Source organism: Carassius gibelio, chromosome B17, assembly GCF_023724105.1.
Source record: "Carassius gibelio isolate Cgi1373 ecotype wild population from Czech Republic chromosome B17, carGib1.2-hapl.c, whole genome shotgun sequence".
NCBI lineage: Eukaryota > Metazoa > Chordata > Actinopteri > Cypriniformes > Cyprinidae > Carassius > Carassius gibelio.
In genome coordinates this window covers 5210289-5236158 of record NC_068412.1, presented here as the reverse complement: position 1 = coordinate 5236158, position 25870 = coordinate 5210289, and the positions used below count along the sequence as shown (strand labels likewise).

General features: G+C 38.6%; 1 protein-coding gene across 1 annotated transcript in view; it reads right to left on the bottom strand.

The window, feature by feature from the left end:
• The window catches only part of LOC127976189 (peroxidasin), a 72973-nt gene that overhangs the window by 26907 nt on the left and 20196 nt on the right, over nucleotides 1–25870 (bottom strand). The window contains exons 4-12 of the mRNA XM_052580446.1: nucleotides 23928–23999; nucleotides 23220–23291; nucleotides 20851–20922; nucleotides 19895–20064; nucleotides 14531–14648; nucleotides 13088–13257; nucleotides 12680–12952; nucleotides 9673–9789; nucleotides 8714–8872 (exon numbers count right to left, since the gene is read on the bottom strand). Coding sequence (XP_052436406.1) covers nucleotides 8714–8872; nucleotides 9673–9789; nucleotides 12680–12952; nucleotides 13088–13257; nucleotides 14531–14648; nucleotides 19895–20064; nucleotides 20851–20922; nucleotides 23220–23291; nucleotides 23928–23999 — 1223 coding nt within the window. The remainder of the gene's footprint in view (nucleotides 1–8713; nucleotides 8873–9672; nucleotides 9790–12679; nucleotides 12953–13087; nucleotides 13258–14530; nucleotides 14649–19894; nucleotides 20065–20850; nucleotides 20923–23219; nucleotides 23292–23927; nucleotides 24000–25870) is intronic.

Below are 25870 nucleotides of genomic sequence, written 5' to 3'. Positions count from 1 at the left end.
TGTTTTGACCTTTCCGATTTATGAAAAAATAACAACAACAAAAAACATGATGTTTTACTTTAATTTGAGCAAGTTTAAGTAATTGTAGTCATTTAGTTGTTTTGTCATTTTTATGTTGGTATAATATTTATTTATTTATTATTATTAATTACTAAAATTAAAATCATAATTGTTATTATAATACTAAGTATATGTAACAAGGACACATTCAAATAAAGTGTTACATATTAAAAATAATAAATATATATATACACACACATATATATATGTATATATATATACACATACATATATATGTATGTATATTATAGAAATACAGTGCATTCAGAAAGTTTTCTAACCCCCTTCACATTTTATTCAGTTTTGTTACGTTGCAGTCTGATACTACAATTGTTTAAATTCATTTTTTTCTTGTTAATTTAAACTCCCTACATCATAATGACAAAGTGAAAACAATTGTAGAAATGTATGTAAATCTAATAAAAATAAAAAAAAATCTGAAATATCACATTAACATAAGTATTCTGACACTTTACTCTTGACTCTTTACTCTTGAGCCATAGCCACTCCTGGATTGACTTGGCTGTGTGCTTAGTGTCATGCTAGAAGTGAACCTTCAGCCCAGTTTGAGGTCCTGAGCTGTGGGACAGGTTTTCATTGAGGATATCTCTGTACTTTGCTCCATTCAGCTTTCCCTCAACCCTAACCAGTGCCTCAGTACCTGTCGCTGAAAAACACCTCTCAGCATGAGGCTTCTACGTGCACACTAGGGATGCACGATATATCGGCCACCATATCGATATCGGCCGATAAAAGTAATTTTTTTTCTGTTATCGATATCAAACCATTAAAGGTGCTGTAGGGAACTTTTGTAAAAAAAAATATTTTTAACATATTTATTAAACATGTCATTATTAAACATGTCACAGTAGAATATGAGACCGATAATCTGTGAAAAAAATCAAGCTCCTCTGGCTCCTCCCAGTGGTCCTATTGCCATTTGCAGAAAGTCATGCGCTCCCGGTAAAAAACAACCAATCAGAGCTGCGGTCCGTAACTTTGTTTGTGTTCAAAATGTAGAAAAATGAACATAATAAGCGAGTACACCATGAATCCATTTTCCAAACCGTGTTTTTGGCTTGTCCTGAATCACTAGGGTGCACCTATAATAAGTGTTTATATTCAGACTATTTTAGATTGCTTCGGGGGTACCGCGGCGGAGTAACCCAGTACCTTTGTGATTCTTCATAGACATAAACAGAGAGAAGTAGTTCCGGCTACGATGTTCTTCCGCAAGACGCAAGCAGTTCTGTTTATTAACCGCTAGAGCGTCAAAAGTTCCCTACGGCAGCTTTAAGAGAATTTGGCCGATATCTTTGAGCCGATAAATAATGCACTATATCCTGCAGAGACACTTCAGATGCGAACTGTTCACGATGAACACTTCGAAAATGAAAATACAATTAACTGCAACATGTGCAGGCAAGTTTGTCATATTATAATGAGATTATTAGCTATAACAAAATCTTTGTTCGCCCGTGTTTTAGCGTGTTTCAAGGGAAGAGCGAATCCACAACGGATCCACACGACTAGCACAGTTAAGTTCACTTGTACATTTACAGTCTTTTGTGCAATTGTACATTGTAATATTGTGTTTATTTTATGCATATAAAACAGTTAGCCTATAGAGGGTGTGGCGAGTGGGGCGGGGCCGAGAGGCGTGGGAACGAGGAGTGAGGCCAGGTGTAGTGATTGGAGATGAGCTACACCTGAGCCCCACCGCTAGTATCGAGTCCCACGTAGGAGATGGAAGGATATAAAACTGGAGCGACGACCGTGAAGGACGAGAGAGGACCAGGCCTGGGACATTACTTTATGTTTTGGCTTTTATTTGTGCGCACCAGTCGTCCGTGAGGGGCTGGTGCGCCGTTTTGTATTTATTTATGAATTATTAAAATGCTTTTTTGATTGTGCGCCGGTTCCCGCCTCCTTCTTCCCAATGAATATGGAGATTTGTTTGTTACAGTGGTGCCGAAGCCCGGGAGAAGGAGGGACGCGCTGCTGAAGATCCCTCGCCGCTGTGGTGAATCCGCGGTGCCCTCGAGCTGGCGAGGTGTGTGCCGCCATGGACGCTCGAGGCGGTGGGCTGGGGCGAGTTGCCGGGGACGGGCGAGCTCGCTGCCGACCGCCCACGACAAGGAGGGGCGGCTGCCGTCCGTGAGGGAGCGGAGGAGTCGGCGCCGTTCGCCAGGGGGCCGGAGCCTGCCGCCTCCGTGACGGAATCCGGAGGGGCAGGGAACGGGGGACTCCTGCCGCAGCCCAAAATCGGAGGAGCTGTCGCCGTCCACCGGGCGGCGGAGGAGTGTCGTGCCGTCCGCCGAGGGCCGTCCAGTGCCACCGCCGGGCACCGCGGAGGAGATCAACCAGCCGGTGGAGGGCCGAGCAGCAGTGCGTCTGGGAACCGGATTTTTTTATTTTTTTTTCCTCTCTCCCCTCTCTCGTCCCTGTCGCTCCTCCTTCCATCTCCTTTTCTCTCGCCTCGTCTGTCCTACCCCCAGGTTCCCGCAGGTCCCCGTGAGCGGTCTCCCCCGGAGGGAAGGGGGGGGGGGGGGGAGTAGAGCGCAGTCTCGGGAGTACCCCCCGGCCTGCGAGGGGCGATGGGGGTATGTGGCTAGTGGGGCGGGGCCGAGAGGCGTGGGAACGAGGAGTGAGGCCAGGTGTAGTGATTGGAGATGAGCTACACCTGAGCCCCACCGCTAGTATCGAGTCCCACGTAGGAGATGGAAGGATATAAAACTGGAGCGACGACCGTGAAGGACGAGAGAGGACCAGGCCTGGGACATTACTTTATGTTTTGGCTTTTATTTGTGCGCACCAGTCGTCCGTGAGGGGCTGGTGCGCCGTTTTGTATTTATTTATGAATTATTAAAATGCTTTTTTGATTGTGCGCCGGTTCCCGCCTCCTTCTTCCCAATGAATATGGAGATTTGTTTGTTACAGAGGGTTAATAGAGCTAGCCTATAGAGGGTTAATGGAGCGCTTCAGTTTGCTGGTGATCATCTTTAGCTCAGCGCAGGCAGCTCAAACAGCAGCTTACAACATTAATAACTATGATTGAGATTGTCATATATATATATATATATATATATATATATATATATATATATGACAATTTAACATTATAATGAAAACACTATTATAATAAAATGTTATGAATTAGTTTGGTTTGTTTTCCGTGTTTCAGCGCGTTGTCAGAATCAGAATCAGAATCAGAATGAGCTTTATTGCCAGGTATGTTTACACATACAAGGAATTTGTTTTCGTGACAGAAGCTCCGCAGTACAACAGAATGACAGCGACAGAACATAAAACACATAATAAAAGAATAAAAAATACAAATATGTAGACAGTGAATGACAATATACAAATGACAATTGTAGGCAGGTATATTACAAAGTGAAGTTATGTATGTACATATATATTGTGTGCAAAATTTAAGTGTATACTAAGTATGTGTGTTAGATAAATAAAGTGTGTGTGTATATAAATATAAAGTGTAGTGTGTTCGCCATTATTGTCAGCTGTTCATAAGATGGATTGCCTGAGGGAAGAAACTGGTCCTGTGTCTGGTCGTTTTAGTGCTCAGTGCTCTGTAGCGTCGACCAGATGGCAACAGTTCAAAGAGGGAGTGTGCTGGATGTGAGGGGTCCAGAGTGATTTTGACAGCCCTTTTTCTCACTCTGGATAAGTACAGTTCTTGAATAGATGGGAGAGTTGAACCGATGATTCGCTCAGCAGTCCGGACTACCCTCTGTAGTCTTCTGAGGTCAGATTTAGAAGCTGAGCTGAACCAGACAGTTACTGAAGTGCAGAGGATGGATTCAATGATCGTGGAGTAGAACTGTTTCAGCAGCTCCTGTGGCAGGTTTAACTTCCTCAGCTGGCGGAGAAAGTACAACCTCTGCTGGGCCTTTTTTACGATGGAGTCAATGTGAATGTCCCACTTCAGGTCCTGAGAGATGGTGGTTCCCAGGAACCTGAATGACTCCACTGCAGTCACAGGGCTGTTCATGATGGTGAGTGGGGGGAGTGCAGGGGGGTTTCTCCTGAAGTCCACGATCATCTCCACTGTTTTGAGGGTGTTAAGCTCCAGGTTGTTGAGACTGCACCAGACAGCCAGCTCTTTTACCTCCTGTCTGTAAGCAGACTCGTCACCGTCCTGAATGAGGCCGATGAGTGTGGTGTCATCTGCAAACTTCAGGAGCTTGACAGAGGGCTCCTTAGATGTGCAATCGTTGGTGTACAGGGAGAAGAGCAGTGGGGAGAGAACGCAGCCCTGGGGAGCTCCGGTGCTGATTGTACGGGTGCTGGATGTGTATTTTCCCAACCTCACTAGCTGCTGCCTGTCTGTCAGGAAGCTGTTGATCCACTGACAGATGGAGGTGGGCACGGAGAGCTGATTTAGTTTGGGCAGGAGGAGGTTTGGGATGATTGTGTTGAAGGCCGAGCTGAAGTCCACAAACAGGATCCTCACATAAGTCCCCGGTCTGTCTAGGTGTTGCAGAACATAATGCAGTCCAATGTTTACTGCATCGTCCACAGACCTGTTTGCTCTGTAGGCAAACTGAAGAGGATCCAGCAAGGGTCCAGTGATGTCCTTCAGGTGGGCCAGCACCAGTTTTTCAAATGACTTCATGACTACAGACGTTAGAGCCACAGGCCTGTAGTCATTTAGTCCTGTAATTTTGGGTTTCTTAGGGATGGGGATGATGGTGGAACGTTTGAGGCATGAAGGGACTTCGCACAGCTCCAGCGATCTGTTGAAGATCTGTGTGAAGATGGGGGCCAGCTGGTCAGCACAGGATTTCAGACAGGCTGGTGTAACACAATCTGGGCCTGGTGCTTTTTTCCTTTTCTGCTTCCGGAAGACCTGGCGCACCGCATCCTCGCTGATCTGAATTGCAGGTGTGGGGGAGAGGGGGGATGCAGGAGGTGAGAATGGTGAGAGTGCTTGATTGGAGAGGTGTTCAGGATGGGTTGCAGGAGCTGTTAATGGTGTGAACGGTAGTTTGGAGAGGCATTCAGGGCTGGTTGCAGGAGTTGTGAAGGGTGTGAATGGTTGTGTGGGGAGGCGTTCAGGGCAGGTGATGGGTGTTCTTTCAAACCTGCAGTAAAACTCGTTCAGATCGTCTGCCAGTCGTTGATTCTCTACGGTGCTGGGGGGTGGTGTCTTGTAATTGGTGATCTTCTTTAGACTTTTCCACACTGATGCGAAGTCGTTGGAAGTGAACTGAGTCCTTATTTTTTCAGAATAATTCCTCTTTGCCACTTTGATCTCCTTTTCCAATGTGTATTTAGCCTGTTTATACAAGACATTGTCCCCCTTCACGTAAGCATCCTCTTTGGCCTGACTGAGCTGTCTGAGTTTTGCAGTGAACCACGGTTTGTCATTATTGTAAATTAGTTGAGTCTTTGTAGGAATACACATATCCTCACAGAAACTGATATATGAGGTTACGGTCTCTGTGAGTTCATCCAGATCGGTGGCAGCAGCTTCAAAAACACTCCAATCAGTGAGGTCAAAACAAGATTGTAAATCCTGCTCTGCTTCATTAGTCCATCTTTTTACAGTCCTTGATACAGGTTTAGCTGATTTTAGTTTCTGCCTGTAGGATGGTATAAGATGAACCAGACAGTGATCAGAACGTCCCAGAGCTGCTCGTGGAACAGAGTGAAATGCATCCTTTATTGTGGTGTAACAGTGATCCAATATATTACTGTCTCTTGTGGGACATGTAACATGCTGTCTGTATTTTGGCAGTTCACGGGACAGATTGGCTTTATTAAAGTCCCCGAGAATGTTTAAAACAGAGTCCGGGTGTTGTTGTTCTGTCTCTGTGATCTGATCAGCGAGTTTCTGTAAAGCTGAGCTCACATGCGCTTGAGGATGGATGTAAACACTGACCAGAATGAACGAGTGAAACTCCCGCGGCGAATAAAACGGCTTGCAGTTAATGAAGAGTGTTTCGAGATTTGAGCAGCATGTCTTCTTTAACACAGTTACATCTGTACACCACCGTTCATTGATGTAAAAGCATGTCCCGCCGCCGCGCGATTTCCCAGTGGATTCTGATTCACGATCCGCTCTAAACAGCTGAAATCCCGGCAGATGGAGCGCGCTGTCCGGTATGGTGTCATTCAGCCAGGTTTCCGTGAAACACAGAGCAGCAGAGTGAGAGAAATCCTTATTTGTCCGAGAGAGCAGAAGGAGTTCGTCCGTTTTGTTGTGTAGAGAGCGGAGATTTGCCAGATGGATGCTAGGCAACGGCGTTCGAAATCCGCGCTTCCTGAGTCTGACGAGCGCTCCCGCTCGCTTCCCCCGTCTGCGCGTCCTGATGTTTTGTGGGAAGAGCAAAGAGCGGATCCACAACAGAAGTTACACATTCCGATTAGCATGTAACTTAGTTCAAGTTATAAGTTGTAATATTATATTTATAAATATCTGAATATATGATGCGTTTCCCTGGCTGGCAGCACTTCAGCTTACTGGTGTTCATATAGCTCTTCAGCTTCAGCACACGCAACTTGAACAGCTTCAGCACAACAATAATAACTACAATTGGGAATGCCATAAACATAATATTATAAAGAGAATATTACCGTAATAAAAAAAGTTGTGAATTATTTGGGTTTATTTGCCATGTTTCAGTGCGTTAAGAGCCAATGTGTCCATGACACATCTGGCTATTCAGGTAGTAGCGAGTGTGCATTGCAATATTGGAAATAGGCTAAATAGACTTCTCTTTTAAATCATGAAGGCGAGCCAGTGGATATCATAAAAGCAACGTGCAAACTTATGCTGGTGAACATCTTTCACCATGATAGTGAAAGTAAAAACTGACAGCGCTTTCGGCATCTGACGACACACACATTAACAGCGCGTATTCTCTCAGAGATGATGAGAGACGAATCTCCTAATATGTGGTATATCTAACTGATTTAATTTATTCCTTTTAATGTTTCTCTTGCGGCCCGAACAGTGAAAACAATGAAAAGAAACATTATTTGTGTTGAACAGGTGGTTTTTGAAAATTGGTGCATACATTTTTTTTAATTCAGTGTTACTGAAGTGTAACAATTTTATTTAGGCTATAGGCCTATAACTCATTGTAGGCTATAATAAACCTGTTTTAAAAGACATTTTAAAAACATTTTCATTGAGGAGTATCCTAAGCTAATAGTATAATTTTTTTATTTTCCTTACAGGCAGCGAGTCACAAGGTGTCAGTTATGCGGTGATGCACTATGAAATTGTTGCGAAGCAAATTAATTGTAATATTAATTTAATAATACAAGTAACCTTATAATAATAGCCAGAAAATAACAGGTCTACATTAATTGGAGATGCCAAATACTCTTAATAATGACAATATTTAATGATTTTGTCAATATCTCTGGCTTTAGTCCTTACATGCTTGACCTCCTTCAACACTCCATCGTCTTATCGATTTATATTTTTTACACTTCAGTACTTTTGTCCAGTAACTTGTTTCCTTTATTTAAGAATTATTGTATTTATTTGTAAGGCTGCTTTATGTTTGATTCATGTTGTGTTTAATGCCATTTAATGATGAGACTTTTTTGGTAATCAGGCTCTCAAAAATTATGTAAAAATGTGGATTTAGATTTATCATCCAACATATCTGTTTATCAGCTTTCATATCTAAAGAATTATCGGTTATCTGTATTGGCCAAAATTTTCATTTCGTTGCACCCCTATCGCAACACTTAACATTTGAGATGGTACACTGCAGGTGATGAGCAGAGCTGCTTTCCTTCAAACATGATGCTTAGAATTAAGGTTCCTGTTTCTCAGAATCTGAGGGTACTTTTTTTTTTTTTTTTTTTTTTAATTCCAAGGGTTTTATAATGTGTTTTCAATGAGGAGATGGTTGAGTTTGGCCACACCACCATAAAGCCCAGATGGATGGAGTGTTGCAGTGATGTTTGTCCTTCTGTATATATGATCATAAAGCTCAACTAGACTGACCCTGGGGCTCTTGGTCACTAATAATTGAGGCACAGATCTGTGGAAGGCTGCAGAAAATTCTGCTGCACTGAAGTTTCCCAAGAGCACAGTGGCTCCCAAAATTCTCAAATGGACAAAGTTTGACACAACCATGACTCTTCCAGGAGCTAGTCGCCCAGCCAAACTGAGCCTTGTCTAGTTCTTTGCTCTGATACGCATTGTCAGCTGTGAGGCCTTTTATAGAGAGGTGTGTGCCTTTCCAAATAATGTCCAATCAATTTAATTTACCACAGGTGGGCTCCAATCGAAGTGTAGAATCATCTCTGCAATGATCAAGAGAAAAGGGAGGCACCCAAGCTATATTTCAAGTATTGTTGTTGTTGTGATATTTCAGTTTGTTATTTTTAATACACTTACAGACATTCTTAAATTCTGTTTTCTCTTTGTCATTATGATGGTCAGAGTGTAAATTAATGAGAAAAAAAAAAAAATGTAGCATCCGGCTGCAACATAACAAAACTGAAAAAAAAGTGAAGGGGGTTCTGAATACTTTCTGAATGCACGGTGTATTTCGTAACTGTGAACAGAACTTTTCTGTGATTTTTGACATGCTGGCCACCTCTCGTTGAACATGCAGAAATAATCTATGTCAGAAGGTGATTCATATTGTAAACAGGATCTCACCGGTTTGCAGGATGTTGAGATGAACAGCTGCTCTGACAGTGCCAACAGGACTGACCGCCTGGCACTCGTACTGGCCCTGGTCATGAAGGGCCACGCGGCTGATGCGCAAGCTGCCCGATGAGAGAACAACGTGCCGTCTGTCGTTAGGCAGGGGGCTGCCTATGGTAGGAGAACAGGGTTTTAGTGATTTTGTCCAAGCTGAAAACTGACAGACAGCAGTTCAGTCATCTTTAAATGTGTCCTTGTGGCCTCTTAAGGAAAGTTCAGAAGAAAATTTAATTCTATCTGAGGCATGCTATTGATTCGGACTCATCTCTCAGTTAGTGAAGACAAACAAAAATCATGTTTAGAGTACATGCAACTGTGAAGGCAGTGTTAGAATGCAACCAATCAGAATTTCAGAATTTGATCTTTGTGGAAAAAGTACACTTGTTCTACACAAATATAAGAAAGTACACTTGTAAATTACTTCAAATCTTAAAAGCATATTTCTCTTAATACTTGCAGATAATGTGAATGAAATTTAAAGCTAATTAAATGTACTTAGACTGTCTTGACTATGCTGCTTAACACACTTTTATAAAATGCACTTTGTAATAATTTAAAGTGCATTATTTTACTTTTTTTTTTGTTTTTTTGTTTTTTTTTAAGTATGCCAAAGTGTACTTTTTTTCATATGGGGATTTATCCCTCCTTTTTCCAAATCGAGAGACACATTTCAGTTGTTATTGATGACAAGCCATTGAGCTCAAACTTGGAACATTCGTTTAACCTTAAACAAAACCATTTCCTGGATTGTACTGATGGACTGCGCTAAACTGTTTAGATGCTATGTTATCATTTGTAAAATTAATAAATGCCAGTTGGTCAGGTTTTTTCAAAATAAAAATGCTGACCAGACTTGACTTTTGAATAGTGTAACAAGTCAAACAGACAAGGTGGCATTATTGCCATCTCACCGCCGCGAGTCCATGCTATGACAGGCTGAGGGTAACCGCTGGCCTCGCAGGGAAAGTCAACTGTATGACCCTCCAGCACGGACTGATCCTGAGGGGTCACTGTGAACTGAGGACGAGCTGAGGAAGAAGAGAAAAGAACTGAGAATGAGCACAACCAAAGACGGGCAGAACGACATACAGAACTAATCTTTCACATCAAACACGTACAAGCTTTGGAACAACTCGTAGAAAAAGAAATAAAATTGTTACAGCCAAATGTATTCGTGTTTTTTTTTATTATATATATGGTTTGGCTCCAATCATAATTTTTGATTTAGTATTAATTTAAATGTAATTACATATACATATATACATATATACATATACATATATATACATATATATATATATATATATATATAAATAAAATTGTAAATAAAAAGACCATTAATTTAATAATTATATTTTCTTTAGACATTAGCCAAAGTGGTACCTAATGTACATCAGCAACATGTGCTGGGGCTTTTTACAACCTTATTTCATCATTACAAACTAAATTAGCTTAAATATTAAAGCAGCATTTTCATTAGTAAATCTTAATTTTCCATTATGTCTTACACACTCACAAAATGCACACAAAGGATTTATTACCAAATATCATTTAAACAAAATTGTTTCTATTAATTATTTGTATGGGGAGTCTTTTTTGTTTTTATTCAAACTTTTAGAAACCTTGATTTCTGATTAGCCCAATATGATTTTTTTTTTTGTTTGTTTGTTTTAATACACTACTGGTGCTTTTTGAATAAGATAACATAACTCCACCTATCCCTTGCATTTTGAGGGACTGGATGTTTACACTGAACAGTATAAAAAATACATATCTCCCATTTGACTGGCATCTGTTCTCAATTAAAACTTTTGTGCAACTTATATAAAATCCACAAATGAGTTAAGCCAGAACTCAAATAAAGAAATATAGTATATGTATACATATTACATTTTGTTAGAGTTGGGGTACTCGAACTTGGACTCGGACTCGAGTCCGGACTCGAGTCCAATTTTGAATGAACTCGGACTTGTCACTCACTCGGGTGAATTTGTACTCGGACTTGACACGGACTTGAACATTTTGGACTCGGAAAATATTCCGAGTACAGTCGAGTCCACGTCATGTGTAACAATAAAACCAGCATAAAATTGAAATGATAAGTTAATGAATGTCTCCCCTTCTGTCATTTTACTGCACCACACCGGCAGGCAGAAGTCTCCTGCTTGCAGACAAAACACACGCACCACTCACTGGATATCAATGTGGATTAGTGATGGGAAGTTCGATTCTTTTCCGCGAACCGGTTCTTTCGGACGGTTTGATTCAATAAACCGGTTGAAAAAAAAAAACAGTTCACCGGATATATAATCCATTGCGATGTATTTGTTATTAAATGAACTTACGTTTCGTCAGATTGCCCTTCATTCAAGCCCTCGGTTTACCCGCACTCATTACATTAGCACAAAATCAGTTCAGAATCAATCACCAAAAGAATCATTCGGTTCAGACGCGCTGTGAGTCAGTCGGCTTCATGCTGAATCACGAATGCGCAGTATCATCAGCTCCTCGGTTCTCGAATCGGACGCGTCCGAAAGAAACGGTTTTCGGTTCAGTGTACTGATGATCTGAAAACTGATACAACCGGTTCTTGACTCGAGAACGAGAATCGCTCAAAACCCGGGTAGGAAAATTTGAAAGGGTAGGATAAAATGTCAGGACACCGGCACGTGCTGCAGTTCAGTAGCCTATCATCAGCTGCTCTACTCGTGTTCATGTTCTGTTTACTACAAACTCAGTTTGTGAATCTGTCATCATTAACTATAAATACAGTACAGATATTTCATAAATCATCCCTTATTCATATTAAACATGGAGTCTTTAGAGTCTTAATTATTGTCCAACTTCCCTGAAAACCCCTTTGGCATGTAGCCCCTATCTTAACAAAAAACGTATATATATATATATATATATATATATATATATATATATATATATATATATATATATATATATATATATATATATATATATATATATTTTTTTTTTTTTTTTTTTTTTTTTTTAGTTTTATCACACTTTCCAATGTTTAACAAAATACTTGAAAAATTACACGCATGCGCAGTATCATCAGTTCATCTGTTCTCAAATCGGACGCCTCCGAAAGAAACGGTTTTCGGTTCAGTGTACTGGTGATCCGAAAACCGATGCAACCGACTACCAAAGACAGCAGCAGCAACCAACAGATGCTGCACAGCTCAGCATTGCAGGATTTGCAAGACCAGAACTGACCAAACAAGAAATGCAACTTTATGATGCAAGTTCTCCAAGACAACAAGAAATTCATAATGTCATCATTAAGGATCTCCTCATTGGCTGCACTTTACCTCTGTCAAATGTGGGGGAGAGGCATTAAATAACTGAAATGTCATCTTTAACTGGAGGACAATATAGTGTGATACAATAATAAAATAGGTTCATTTGTATTTGTATTTTCATGCACAATAAAACCTTTGATACCTTTTTTGATAGGAAACTAGTTCTGTTGACATAAAATAAAAACTGTTTGTGACTAGATGTAACAGTGGTATTTTTTTATTAAATTTTTATATTGCCATTGGTTTAATGTGTTGAAAGGTTAAAATATTAATATAATGTAAAAATGTACAATACCAATTTATAATCTTTTTTAATTTAATTAATTTCTGGACTCGGGCGGACTCGACTCGGACTCGGCCTTTAAGGACTCGGACTTGAGTCCAACTCGGCCCCTTTTGGACTCGGACTCGGACTTGGACTCGATGTTTGTGGACTTGGTCTTGACTCGTACTCGACAAAGGTGGACTCGGACCCAACTCTACATTTTGTTACATAGTAACAATATCTAATAGCTGCTTTGAAATTGTATATGTATAGTGAAAGGCTCTATATACAAATAAATGATTATTAACTGATGAAATCAATTTCTGCTTCACTTACCCTGTACTATGATATACGCAGTGGCGTGGATGGTGTCCACATTGTTACTTGCGAAGCAGGTGTACTGTCCCCCATCGGCCTGATTGACGTTCTGGATGTAGAGACCTCCTGAAGGAGTGATGTTGATGCGGGGGTCCACTGGGAGGGCCGTGTGGTCTCCTTTGGTCCAGGTCACGCGGGGCTGCGGCTGGCCCGTCGCACTGCACTCCAGGGTCACACTCTCCCCGACCAGAACCTCTGTATTCTGCGGCTGGATCACGAAACTAGGTCGAGCTGGAGAGAGAAACACCTCCAGTTAGTTGCCTCAAAACACACTGCTGTCTACTTATTGCTACCTAGAATTATCCATGAAAATGTACACAAAAAATTGTTGTTGTATAATCACCTACACGACCCTATCCCACTCACCTGGTGATCTGAAGTATCGCAAGGTGACCTCTGAGGTCTTCACCTCTCCAGCCACGTTTCTGGCCATGCACTGATAAACGCCCTGGTCTGTCTCCCGCGTGTCCTGGATCATCAGTGTCCCATCTTCCAGAAGATTGAGACGCGTGTCGTCCCTCATGTTCAGAGCATTGCTGATCAAAAAAGATTTTCCTGTTTATGCACATACCCTTCACATATTGAGGATAAAATAACCAAAATATTTTATTTTCCCCATCATATACTCATATTCTTGTCAGTCCAAACCTGTATCACTTTCTGGTTTACATGGAACACAGATGTAAAGACGCATCTCAATTTGCCCAGACTGTCAGACCCCGGAAAAAAAAAAAGCAAGAAAAAAATAATCCGTGCGACTCATCAAGAGTCATATTTAAAGTCTTCTAAAGCTGTCTGATAGGCCCTGTTTACACTTGGTTTTAAGATGCATCTTTTGTCAGTCTGATCCCAAATAGACAATTTTAAATTCAGGTAAAACAGGGTCAAACATTTTGAGCTTTTCCACTTTTGACCACGCAGGTGTGAGAAACAATGATGCTGCATACCAATTTACCATGACTCGTCACTGCTGTTTGGGAACAGTCATGTGCAGTTACACAAAGACAAAAACATTTCAGGCTCTATGACATCAGTTCATTGGTTAGGCAAGTTATGCCATCTCATCACACAAAGTCACATTACTTTTTTTATGCATATGGAGGAATTTTTTCGGTAAATGTGTTTCCATTTCCTATTATTTGCATTTACTCTTTTTTCACAAGTCAAAAACCATCTCAAGTGAGCGTAAAAACTTTTTCAAAAAGTTTTTTTTTTCTATAACTTTTTTTCTGATGCGATACTTTAAAATGTGCATAAAAATAAGGTGATACAAACATAGCTAGTGACAGTGAAGATCATCAGTAAAAAAAAAAAAAAAGGCTTTATAAAATCTGAAATGCATAAATCCTGTTGCGAATCTAGACAGGTGGTGTTGGGGGAGGTGGAGGGTTTCAGAGTAACTTCAAGCTCATTGGCTGCAAAATCAGCAGGGGCAGGTTGTTCCATGTAGTTAATTATGTGATTGCTAGCAGATTGTGTTTAAAAGACCTTACAGTCTGTGTCATCTAACATTTCATGACTGAACTATATGCAACAGTATGTCTGTGTATCTTGCTCTGCAGCATCACTATAGCAGAGCAGATCTATTCTGCCAAGTCTAAATAGTACTTTTATTGTGTTTTTGTCATTTTTAGAGAGCCTCATTAAGGAAAGAGCTCTCTAGAAATACTGTAATATTTATTATTCTGTATTCCATGAAAAACAGGTTGCATCTGCTTTGAGGAACATGAAGGACAATAAAAGAAGACAGCAGTGTATTTCTAGCTGAACCTATTCCTTTAAACATGTTCATTGAGGGAGGGAGCTTACTTGTTTCTGAGCCAGATGATCTGAGGTTTGGGGTTGCCCTCTGCCCTGCATGTGAAGTACACAGTGTTCCCAGAGGTTACGTCCACATCCTGCGGTTCAGATGTGATCCGGGGAACTTCTGCTCCACAGTAGAGACACATTCAGATGAAACTAAATATAAGTGTGTCGCAAAAGATGAGGTGTGAGGAGAAGTAAAACAAGTTTAATTCGGTCTGTAAAAGCTGTTGGAATTACAGCACTGAAGGTTTATTTGTTATGGCACTGTGTGCCTGCTGCAAATAATGTTTGACATCTCCCTCTTGCCTCACTTCTTCTGAACTGGTTTGGCTGCCCATGTTGGTTGACGGCCAGGCACGAGGTGATTGTGTCTATGGTCACAACGCCCATGTGCCAAACCCCAAATATTACCCACCAACACCGATGTGCACATGGTGAAATGTATTCCTGAACAGTCTGACAGAACTGTGAAACTGTTTCTACTGGCAACACCAAACGTCTGGCTGCACTCTGAGTCAAAGTCCTTGCATATAACAGAAGTGGGACAGAAATAACAGAAGTTGCTATAGAGTGCTGCAGGGATGACACATTCACACAACATACAGAACTAACAAATATTGCTACAAGTGAAAGCCAAAACCTGGAAATGAGTGAGTATTTTATCACTTTGGTTTCATTACCCTTGAGTCAATGGGTTTTTGGTTGAATGTCTGAAATAAGACTTGGAAAAAAGTGGTCTTTCACAAGTGTCTAAAGGACTCCAGAGGTTGTCAGAGACATCGTCATTATAGAAAACTGACAAATTCAATAGTCACTTTTATTGCATTTATAATGGTGCTCTCGTTAAAAACTGAAAGAGTTGTCAGATCTTAATGTAGGTAATGATGAAGTCTTGTGACTTTATTTATAGTCTTTGTTTAGCTTTTTTTGTGTTCATTTGTGGAGACCATCATGATGAGAAAAACATGTAAGAATCATAAACTTTTGATGGTCACAGAGCTTATTCAATTCAAAAGCCAATTGGGTTTTTGTCAAGGGAACCAAGGCAATATCAATTTATGGTTTCAGACTGGCCTACAAAAATACATTACCTCTATGCACTGTATAAGAATGTATGTGTTCTTACCCTCAGACTCATATGATTTTGAGAAAAGCAATAATTTAATCACTGAGATTAAAGGCAGTATATGCATATTCCCATTCAGTGCTCAAATCTTGCCTGGATACTCTGCAAAACCAATCTTCTTTCGTGTTGCAAATACACAAAGAAAGAAAAATCATGCAATTTTGCAATTCCAAGGGGATAAGCAAATTATTACAACATTTTTGGGTGACCTTTAATTTTCCTTCTATGACTAATTTTTGCTTTGCATTGCGCAGTGTGGCAGTAATGTCACAGGTCCTGTGCCAGTCCCAGAGAAACTGCAGCTGTCTGTTGGGCTGGTGCTGTGTTTTGACAGGTGCCTCAAGCGTCTATGTGCTGTGTTTAATGTATAGAGGGGGTGGAAAAGTCATACGGTGTTAAACCCATTCTTCTACAGAGCCAATAGGGGTGTTTTATGGAGCTGCAACAAGCCTGAGCAAGTCTACTGAGCACAACTGCTGCTGTGGCTCCTGTAGAGAAACATCTACTGCTGCTCAGAGGTCACCCAATGGAGGTCACTGCAGAGATGTAGACGTAAACGATTACTATATCAATTATTCGTTTTATTTATTTTTAACTGAACACAACAATAGTAGCTAAAAACAGTAAGTTTATTCACTTATTACTAAAAATGAAATAAAATCAATTAATTGAATGAAATGAGTTCCACCAAATAAACACTGCTGCAACTGTAAGAATATGTTTTATTATCTGACGGTTCTATGCGTTACATGTTAATAGCCTTGAAATAGCTTCAGAGCAGTCCATTACATTTTGTTCATAGCTTGTAGCGCAGCAGCTAACTACTTTTACTGTGGATGGTTTGACAGTAGTTTGAGCACTTGAAATTATAAAAGGCTTCCGTTCCTAAGCACTGTAAAACTGACAAGAAAAAAACAATGCCACAGCAAAATACCTTTTTAACTGTGAGGAATGTAACATATACAGCGGAAAAACCATCAGATCATTTAATCACAAATACATTTTTAAAAGCCTTGCATGAATCATCATATGATTATATTTTAATTTAATAGTTTTGTTCCATGTACATGAGGGTGTTTTGTCTTATATTACCATTATTTAGTTAATGATGAATGATTATTGCATAATTTTAGTCTTGTGTGTTATCCTGATGGTGTTATGCATTTATGAACCTTTGCAGTGTCTTGACTAGAGGTCGACCGATATTGGATTTTGCCGATACTTCTAGCAAGGTTGGACCACACTGGCCGATACCAATTAATTAACCGATAGTTTTTAAAATGGATACTGAAAAAAAATGTAAATAAAATTGTGCTTTATTTACGAAAAAAAAAAAAAAAAAAAAAACTACTGAACCATACTAATAGTAGTAGTAGTTTTAGTAGTAATAATAATAATAATAATAACAATAATAATAACAGTAATAGTAAATGTTGAAATTACCACACTCTAATAAGGTCCTATGAAATCTGTTTAATTTTTTCCTAAATTCCAATTCCAGCAACAGACCCAACCCGGGAAACTATAAGACGTTCCAGCAAATGACGAAATGCGGAAAACTATCGTGATGGATCTTTTACGATAACCGATTGTTCCAGCAATCAATGATTGGTGCCGATTAATCGGTAAAACCGATAAAAAAAAAACAAAAAAAAACTACTGAACCATACTAATAGTAGTAGTAGTTTTAGTAGTAATAATAATAATAATAATAATAATAACAATAATAATAACAGTAATAGTAAATGTTGAAATTACCACACTCTAATAAGGTCCTATGAAATCTGTTTAATTTTTTCCTAAATTCCAATTCCAGCAACAGACCCAACCCGGGAAACTATAAGACGTTCCAGCAAATGACGAAATGCGGAAAACTATCGTGATGGATCTTTTACGATAACCGATTGTTCCAGCAATCAATGATTGGTGCCGATTAATCGGTAAAACCGATAAAAAAAAAAAAAAAAAAACTACTGAACCATACTAATAGTAGTAGTAGTTTTAGTAGTAATAATAATAATAATAATAATAACAATAATAATAACAGTAATAGTAAATGTTGAAATTACCACACTCTAATAAGGTCCTATGAAATCTGTTTAATGTTTTCCTAAATTCCATTTTATTTCCAAATTCTGTTATAAAATTTTTCTGGATTCTGTTTTTTTCCATTTTAATGCACTCCTTTTTAAAAGATAAAGTTTATTAATCATAAAGTAAGTCTAATTAAATAAAATCATGAAACTTATACATTTTCAAATCAATTTAATAAAAGTTTAACAAGAATTACATGATTAGGGCCCATGAAATGTTTTATTTTTTTCTCACCATGTGTTTTAAATTCTGTTTTAGCATGTCTAATCATTTATTACATGTCTAACGCATTAAAACAACTTACTTTTTCTAAAAGAAGCCTAATGATTTTTTCCCCATCACAAATTCTGTGTGTATTTACATTTTTATTGGTATCAAATTAAGGCATTGAACATACATTTTATTTGTCTTTTAATTATTTAAAATTAGGCACAAAAAAATATTTTTTTTTGGCAAACAGAGGGGATTTTCTATTATTAGTTAAAACATGGAAGAAATTTTGTGTGATTATTCCTTAAAAAATAATGTCTGTTTCTTTTTAGTAGTAGTAGTAGTAGTAGTAGTAATAGTAGTAGTAGTAGTAGTAGTAGGCCATGTACTTTCTACTGAACAATAGACTTCAAAACGGGACTTTTATTTTGATGGGTTGCAAAATAAATGAATACCTATACAATTCTGTGCATGTGATATGATGCTTTTGTTCAGTTCAAATGGTCAAATGCTCATGAAGTGACAGTTCTGGAAATGTTCTTCATGTGTTTTCGTCCTCATTTAGTGAGACAGCAGATGCTGAAATCACCGCAAGCGTCGCGCGCACTAAACTGTGAATTACGTTTTTATGAATTGATTTCGTGACTCCGTCTGCGTTTTCTGCATCGCGGGATAACATAGAGCCCTACAATTCCACCAGCACAATGTTTACTCTTGCACTTTAAATGCTTATATTCTTGAACACTTAATGAATATCTAATCAGAATGAAAGAGCAGTGCTGAGTCTAGGAGAACTCACCGGTATAACACACACCTCTGACGCATCGCGTTAAACTCGAGCAGCGGTCTAAAACAGTTTATTTATTCACCAAACAGACAAAAGTTTACTTCTAGAATGAACAATGAGGCAAAGATAAGTTTGAAGTTCAGTGTTTAAAAAACGGAGCAATCTATATTATAACTCTATAAATTAAGCATAAAGACTTCATTAGAGCCACAGAAAGACTACTATACTAAATATACAATTCATTATGTACATTAACAACTATTCGGGGCAAATATAATGCAATTTAATGGAAATCTAGAGCCACTAGAGGACGCTCTCGCACTGTATAATGAAAGCAGAGCCTTCTCAGCCGCTCCAGCAACAGACCCAACCCGGGAAACTATCAGCCGTTCCAGCAAATGACGAAATGCGGAAAACTATCGTGATGGATCTTTTACGATAACCGATTGTTCCAGCAATCAATGATTGGTGCCGATTAATCGGTAAAACCGATAAATCGGTCGACCTCGAGTCTTGACCATGTTTTATGGCCAGGCCACTAACAATGAACTCATCAATCATCAAGTAGCTTTCTATTGTGCCAGTAAGTACATTTAAGGTACAAACGTACATTAAGATTATATTATTTAATGAAATAAATGGTTATAAAATACACAGGAACCAATAACTCTGATCCTTTTTACCATACATTTTTACAGGATTTTTCTGGTTTTGTTTTTCAGTGAACACTGAACTGATAATTAGCTCCATATATCGGAGCTGCTTTTTTCCCAGCTGACAATTCTGACGTCAGAAAGCCCAGTAGAGTTTACCCGTATTTGTTTCACAGATGGTTGAAATTAAAAAAAGTCACGTTTGACCGTTCACTACTTCCAATGTTTCACGAGGAGGTGGTGTAGCATGCAAACAATGACACATCTGGGAAATCGCTCCATAATCCAGCTCCCCAAACCAGATCAGCATCTGTTATTTATTATGATGACTTACATGTTCAAAGACATTGAGTGGTCCCATTGAGCAGAATCATGTGGATGCGGTGAATGGGGGCAGAAGCGTTAAATCTTTCAATTATTTAGTGTCAGTTCATCATATATTTTTTTAAATAATGTGTAGCCTATATTGCTATGTGTTTATGTGTGAATGGCCTCACCACAGTTGAGCTCCTCTGCAGTGAGAGTTGCGACCGAGCGTCCATGCAAGCGGCTTGGATAGTCGCATGTAGCCGCGGCTTGAGCGTTACCAGACTCTGCGTACTGCTTCAACAGATCGGCTAACCACAGCAGTTCACAGTCACAGTGCAGTGAGTTTGAGTCGAGGCGCCTTAAAACACACACAAACACAAAATGAAAATAAAATTTTTTTGCAGATCTTTGGTTAAAATAACACAATGTTAGATGATCAAATCACTGATACACTTGTAGCAATGGTAACCCTCAGACTTTCTAAACTCAAATGCAACAACTGTTTTTTGTACCTCTAATCCTAATCGTTGCCAAACAAGTTTTAATATCTCGTCTCGAATGGCTGGTAGGAGGAGGTTCAGAATATCAACACAAAAATTGAAACATTTTCTTTCATATTTAGTAGATTCAAGTTATTTAGTACATCAAAACATTGAAACTCCTAAAATTCTAAACTGTGTTAATAAATATTTTAAAATTACTTTTTAACATCCTCATCTAAAGGAATGGTACTAAAACATTGATATTAAACAGTAGTTAACTGAAATAAAACCATGATTTTTTTTTTTTTTTTGGTAAAGCAAGCAGGAGTTCTCGTATATTTACACTTTATTAAAAGTTATTTAAATATCAATTTATTAAGAACATTTCTTTTTACACTTTTGAATAAAAAAATTAAATTGACAAAAACACAAATAAAATAACAACAACTTCAAACTGAAAATGACAACCAATTCAACATTTGAATAAACATCTCAAAAATGTTAAAACAACACTGCACTAAATATTTTAATTACATGTGTTATTTATAACGTATTTGCAGCTTAAGTGGAACAAAAGTTTTTAGTTTTTAGCTAAATGCAAAGACAACCTCTGAGCAAACTTCTGCTTCACCCAACCATAAATCAGCTTGAGCAATACTCACAGTCTCTTCATGGACTGCAGCTGGGAGAAGGTTCCTAATGCAAGATGAGTAATTCTGTTGTTGTGCAGAAACCTGCAATAGACATCAGGGAGAGAGGTGCACAGTTTCAAAACTGTGTATTTAAAAATCAGGCACAGAAAATCCGTGATCTGGACAAAAAAATAAAAAACAACAACAAACAAGACGCGTGCCTTAAAAGCATTACTATACTAGTGTTCCCATTAAGATTCAGTGATTTTCTTATTCTGTGGTATCTAATCTTATTATTATTATTATTATTATTTATAATCTGTGAATGGTGTGTAGTACAAATTGTGTACAATTTGTTTTGAAGGTGATCTGACTTGATAGAGAACACAAAACAAAATCTTCAAAAAAAAATTGTTTGGCAGTTTTTTTGAAATGGCAGTTTCCATTTTTGCAAAGCACAAATTCAGATGGTTGTGACACTTGTAGCAGACTGGAAAACAGTGCTTTCTGATCAGATCCCTGATGCATGTGTAGCGGAGTATAATATTTCACAGTATTACAATTTTATACTGTATTTTTGATCAAATAAGTACCGTCTTGGTGAGCAGAAGAAAACTAAACCGAACAAAACATGAAAACTGTAGGCCTAATTAATCCTAAATGTTGACGAGTAGTTTACATGCTCTGTGGAATAGAGATGCAAAGATGAAGGTCCACAGGGATGTTCTTATTTTCTACCAGATCAGATGGGGTCACTTTCCCAGGGATGACATTACTGTTCACAACTAGTCAAATAAACAACAAAAAGCATTGTTTGATTGATCAGCATCCAGATGTATATTCTTTATACATGTTCACTTCTTCACCAGCTTCTAGCTTCTCTGGAAACTCCAGCAGTGAGCTGGTCCCTAACTCGCGTGTTAGTCCCTGTTTATGTACGAGTGCCTTTCCCGTCATTGAAAGACATCAGAATGTGTGTGGGTGAATCCAGCGCCACAATCTCCAAACATTTAGGATTCGGGTCAACAGAAAGAAATGAGACAGAGAAAACCGTAATAAAAATGATTTAAGCTGCTTGAACCATTTGAGCTAAACAACACAGTCCACTACAAAATGTTAAACTAATCTATTTCTGCTGGGTAGTGGACTGTTAGTTCCCAGCGTGCTTTGCACAGAGCTGAATCATGAGAGTAAATTGTGACATTGAGTGCTATTTTATGCGTTTTTAAGTAAAGAGAAAGACCTAAACCTTCATACTAAAGTCACTCAATGAGAAATAGACGTTACTAAATAAGTGCAGTGGCATGTAACTAATCAAGAGTTCATATTACTTACATTTTGTTAATACTTTGTAAAAGTATAATGTAGAATTTTTTATTTTGTGCATCTTCGTTTTTACATGAAGTGGTCTTAGGGTGACCATATGTCCCCTTTCTGGACCTAAAAAATGCAACCGGACAGGATTTTAGGTTTTGAGGCTTTCTACAGTCGTCATTCATTGTGTACATTTTTTGTAGGACTGTTTTCTTAATCCTGCTTCCACTGTATTTATGAGCATTACCGCGTGCTCCCACAGTGTGTGTGTTCCACTCCTGTGGTGTGTGTCCAGTTCTGCTGACATTACAATACTGCAAATCATTTTCATGCAGCAGGCAGCCACCATCAATATGTGGAGTATTGCAACCACCTTTGAATGAGTGCTCGTGGTTCACTTTCGATTTCGCAATCATGCGTACTCCGTGTAAAGGAAGCACATCTTACGAGATAAGATATTTGTCAATGAGCTCAGGATATGTTGAGCAGCAAATCCTCCACCATCGTCCGTCAGTCATCTCTCCTTATTCAAGACTCATGATTAGTCAAATCTGACTCCTGCAGATCATGTTGGATGCAGGGCTGCCATTTCCATGGGTTGATTTTCCCCGTGGGTTAAAGGTTTAAAATGTTGCATAAATGTGACTGAAATGCTTGTATTGAAACATTTAGCTATGTTTATGGTCAATCTGCATAACAGTGACTATTTTGAATTTAGATATTTGTAATATGATCTTTGCACTAATTTGGGGGCTACTTTAACCCCCACACCCAACCGGCCATCTGCCTCCTGCCCCCACTGTCCTCCATTTGGAAAACAAAAAAAATGTCATCCTATCTTTACTCAACACATGGAAGTGCAAATTGCACCATTAAATTTTTTATGGTAATTTAAATACAAACAAAAGCACTCATTATTTTTCTTTAATATGTCAGGGTTTACAGGGTCAAAACATCCCTTTGAAAACGATTCCTCTCAAAACAAACCAGAACATAGGCTACAGCTCATAGCACACATTTGCCTACACATGCAACTCTGTAGGGACCGGAGTGATTGTGAGGTCTGAGATGCATGCATAACTCACAGCCGCTCCAGCTTGGGAAGATGAGAGAAAGACTCCGGCTCCAAAGACTCGATGTTGTTGAAGTGCAGGTATCTGTGAGACAGAGTCACTTTGTTTTACTTGCCATAAACACAGAACCTTGAGCTTTTCCTCAAGTTTAATTTGACCTCACCATGACATTTTCTGAGCCTAATGTCTGTCAACAAAAACTTGTCCAGTACTTGTTTGACTTCCTTAATCTTATGCATTTTCAACAAGAAAACAAAAAGCAGGACTCTTTTTTTAATTTCTTGAGAACTTGGATGGAGACCATTATTTTATTTTCTTTAAAACAATGTGCACCAGTTAATCATGTAAGATCAGGGACGTGTTTTAGGAAAGCAAATATGCTCCAATTCCGATTCATTTTGACTTGAACAAAATGAACAAGGCAATAACACATTTCGGTGACAGTAAATAACTCTTGCTCCAAGGCAAATATACTGTGGGTTTTAAATGTGGTCAACAATAACAGAGTCAAAGGATCATGGAGAGTAATAAGAAATATTTGAGGTGACTGCAAAATGTGCTTATGTGCTTCTTGGTACATCACAAGCCGCATCAAAATCATGGATTCTTTTTCAGCTGAATAAAATAAAGTGCACATAAAATATTTGTAATTTTTAAAAACATGGGTCAAAATGCATATTAAAAACTAGACAGGAGGTGACAAGGCAAAAGGTTACTTACAGTTGTTCTAGAGAGACAAGGCCCTTAAAAGCTTCTCGGTCTATCGCCTGGATTTCATTCTTGTACAAATAGCTGAAAGGATTATTCAGGAGTATTAGTACAATAGTGAGTGTCAAACACTGAGAGGTCTCCTATTTTTAACAGAGAAAAGAAATATAAAACAAGCACAACATGTACACACAGAAATAAAGATCAAAATTGACTTTTTAATCAAATAATGCAGGAATAATAGCAAAAAACCTGTTGCATATTGACTGTATATTGATAACAAACAAGGGATGGCCTGTGGGAAGCAGGAATGAAAGTTTGTGGTTTTTCTGCCCAGGGACAGTGGGCTGTTGAGAACCAGAGCATAGTCACATAAACCACATGATCCTGTGACCTTGAGGACTATGACACCATCCCACAGGAAGTGTATGCTGCAGATATGCTGTGTCTTCCCATACGAGTCTTCAATATTTGAATATATAAGCACCACTCAAGCAAAGCACTAAGTTATGAGAGATGTTAAAGTTAAGAATCTGCAAAGAATATTATTGCTGTAATGGGAATATCACACAGACCATGCTGAAGTCTGAAATAATTAGGAATTTTTTGTTTCTATTTTTCTCAGTATTACTCCATTGATATTCATTTCTCTATTGATATCAAGTAACAATTTAAACAAAAAGTAAAACTGAAAAAATGTATATGATTATGTGAATATTGTTCCTCAAAATTTCCTTAAATGTATTGAATCCCTAACATTTTCTATTTTTGTCCTGGTTTCAATGATAAAACAAACATAAAAATAAAAAATATGCAGACTTTTGGACCCCACTATATTTGTAAAAAAAAAAAAAAAAAAAAAATCCAGCGGGGGTAATAATTAAATTATCATATCAGTTCTTCTAAAAAGTTGTGGGAAGTTGTGAGTGACTCCTAACCCCTAAGGTTGTGGGTTCGAGTCTCGGTCCAGCAATACTACAACTGAGGTGCACCCCAGGCACCGTAGCATGACTGCCCACTGCTCCGGGCGTGTGTTCACGGTGTGTGTGTGTGTGTGTGTGTGCGTGTGTGTGTGTGTGCACTGCTGTGTGTGTGCACTTTGGATGGGTTAAATGCAGAGCACGAATTCAGAGTATGGGTCACCATACTTGGTTGTATGTCACTTTCATTAAGATAATATTAAGATTTAAAGTTTTAGTTGTGTGTTTTTGTTGTTTAAACTTTATATATATAAAATTCATTTTATTTTAGTTTTATGTATATTAGTACATATATTTAAACTAAGTATAAATGTTATGTAAATATAAAACGGGAATAAAATCAACCCTTTGTAATATATCATTTCACAATAATAACCCTGAAAAAATGTGAGGTTTTCTTATGCAAAATGTTCTCAAAGCAGAAATATTTATTTCTTTTGATTTGGGGGTGAAATATGACCAAGACATGTTTTTGACAAGTTGGTGAGATTAACCTACACATACTTTACTCTTACTGTATTCTCTTAGCAGCTGAGTTTAGATGTTATCTAGGCAAAACCAGGTGTGAAACATTTCAAACAACCAACTGTATTTAAATATAAACACAGGCTGCTCTCACCACAGATTCTCAGATTGCTCTGTGACGAACAAAGACAGGAACAGTGCAACGTCTGCCTAGAGGGCAATTATTCCTGCTCCGTCTGCCTCTGATCTCCGCACTTTTGGGTCAGGGCCGTCAGACAGATAATTTTACAGTGCAGACAATTAAGTTTCCCACATGTGTGAGAGTCTCTTTCCATGACCTCAACTCTCTTCTGTGTCAAACAATGGCAGTAGTAATGACTGAATCATTCATACAAGTGGTGAGCATGGTGCAACATGTTGGCTCATGGTTCTGAAATCAAGTGAAAGCTTTTTTTTTCTCATATCACCTACTATGTTGTACATTGTAACTTTAACTTTCGGGCACTGGTT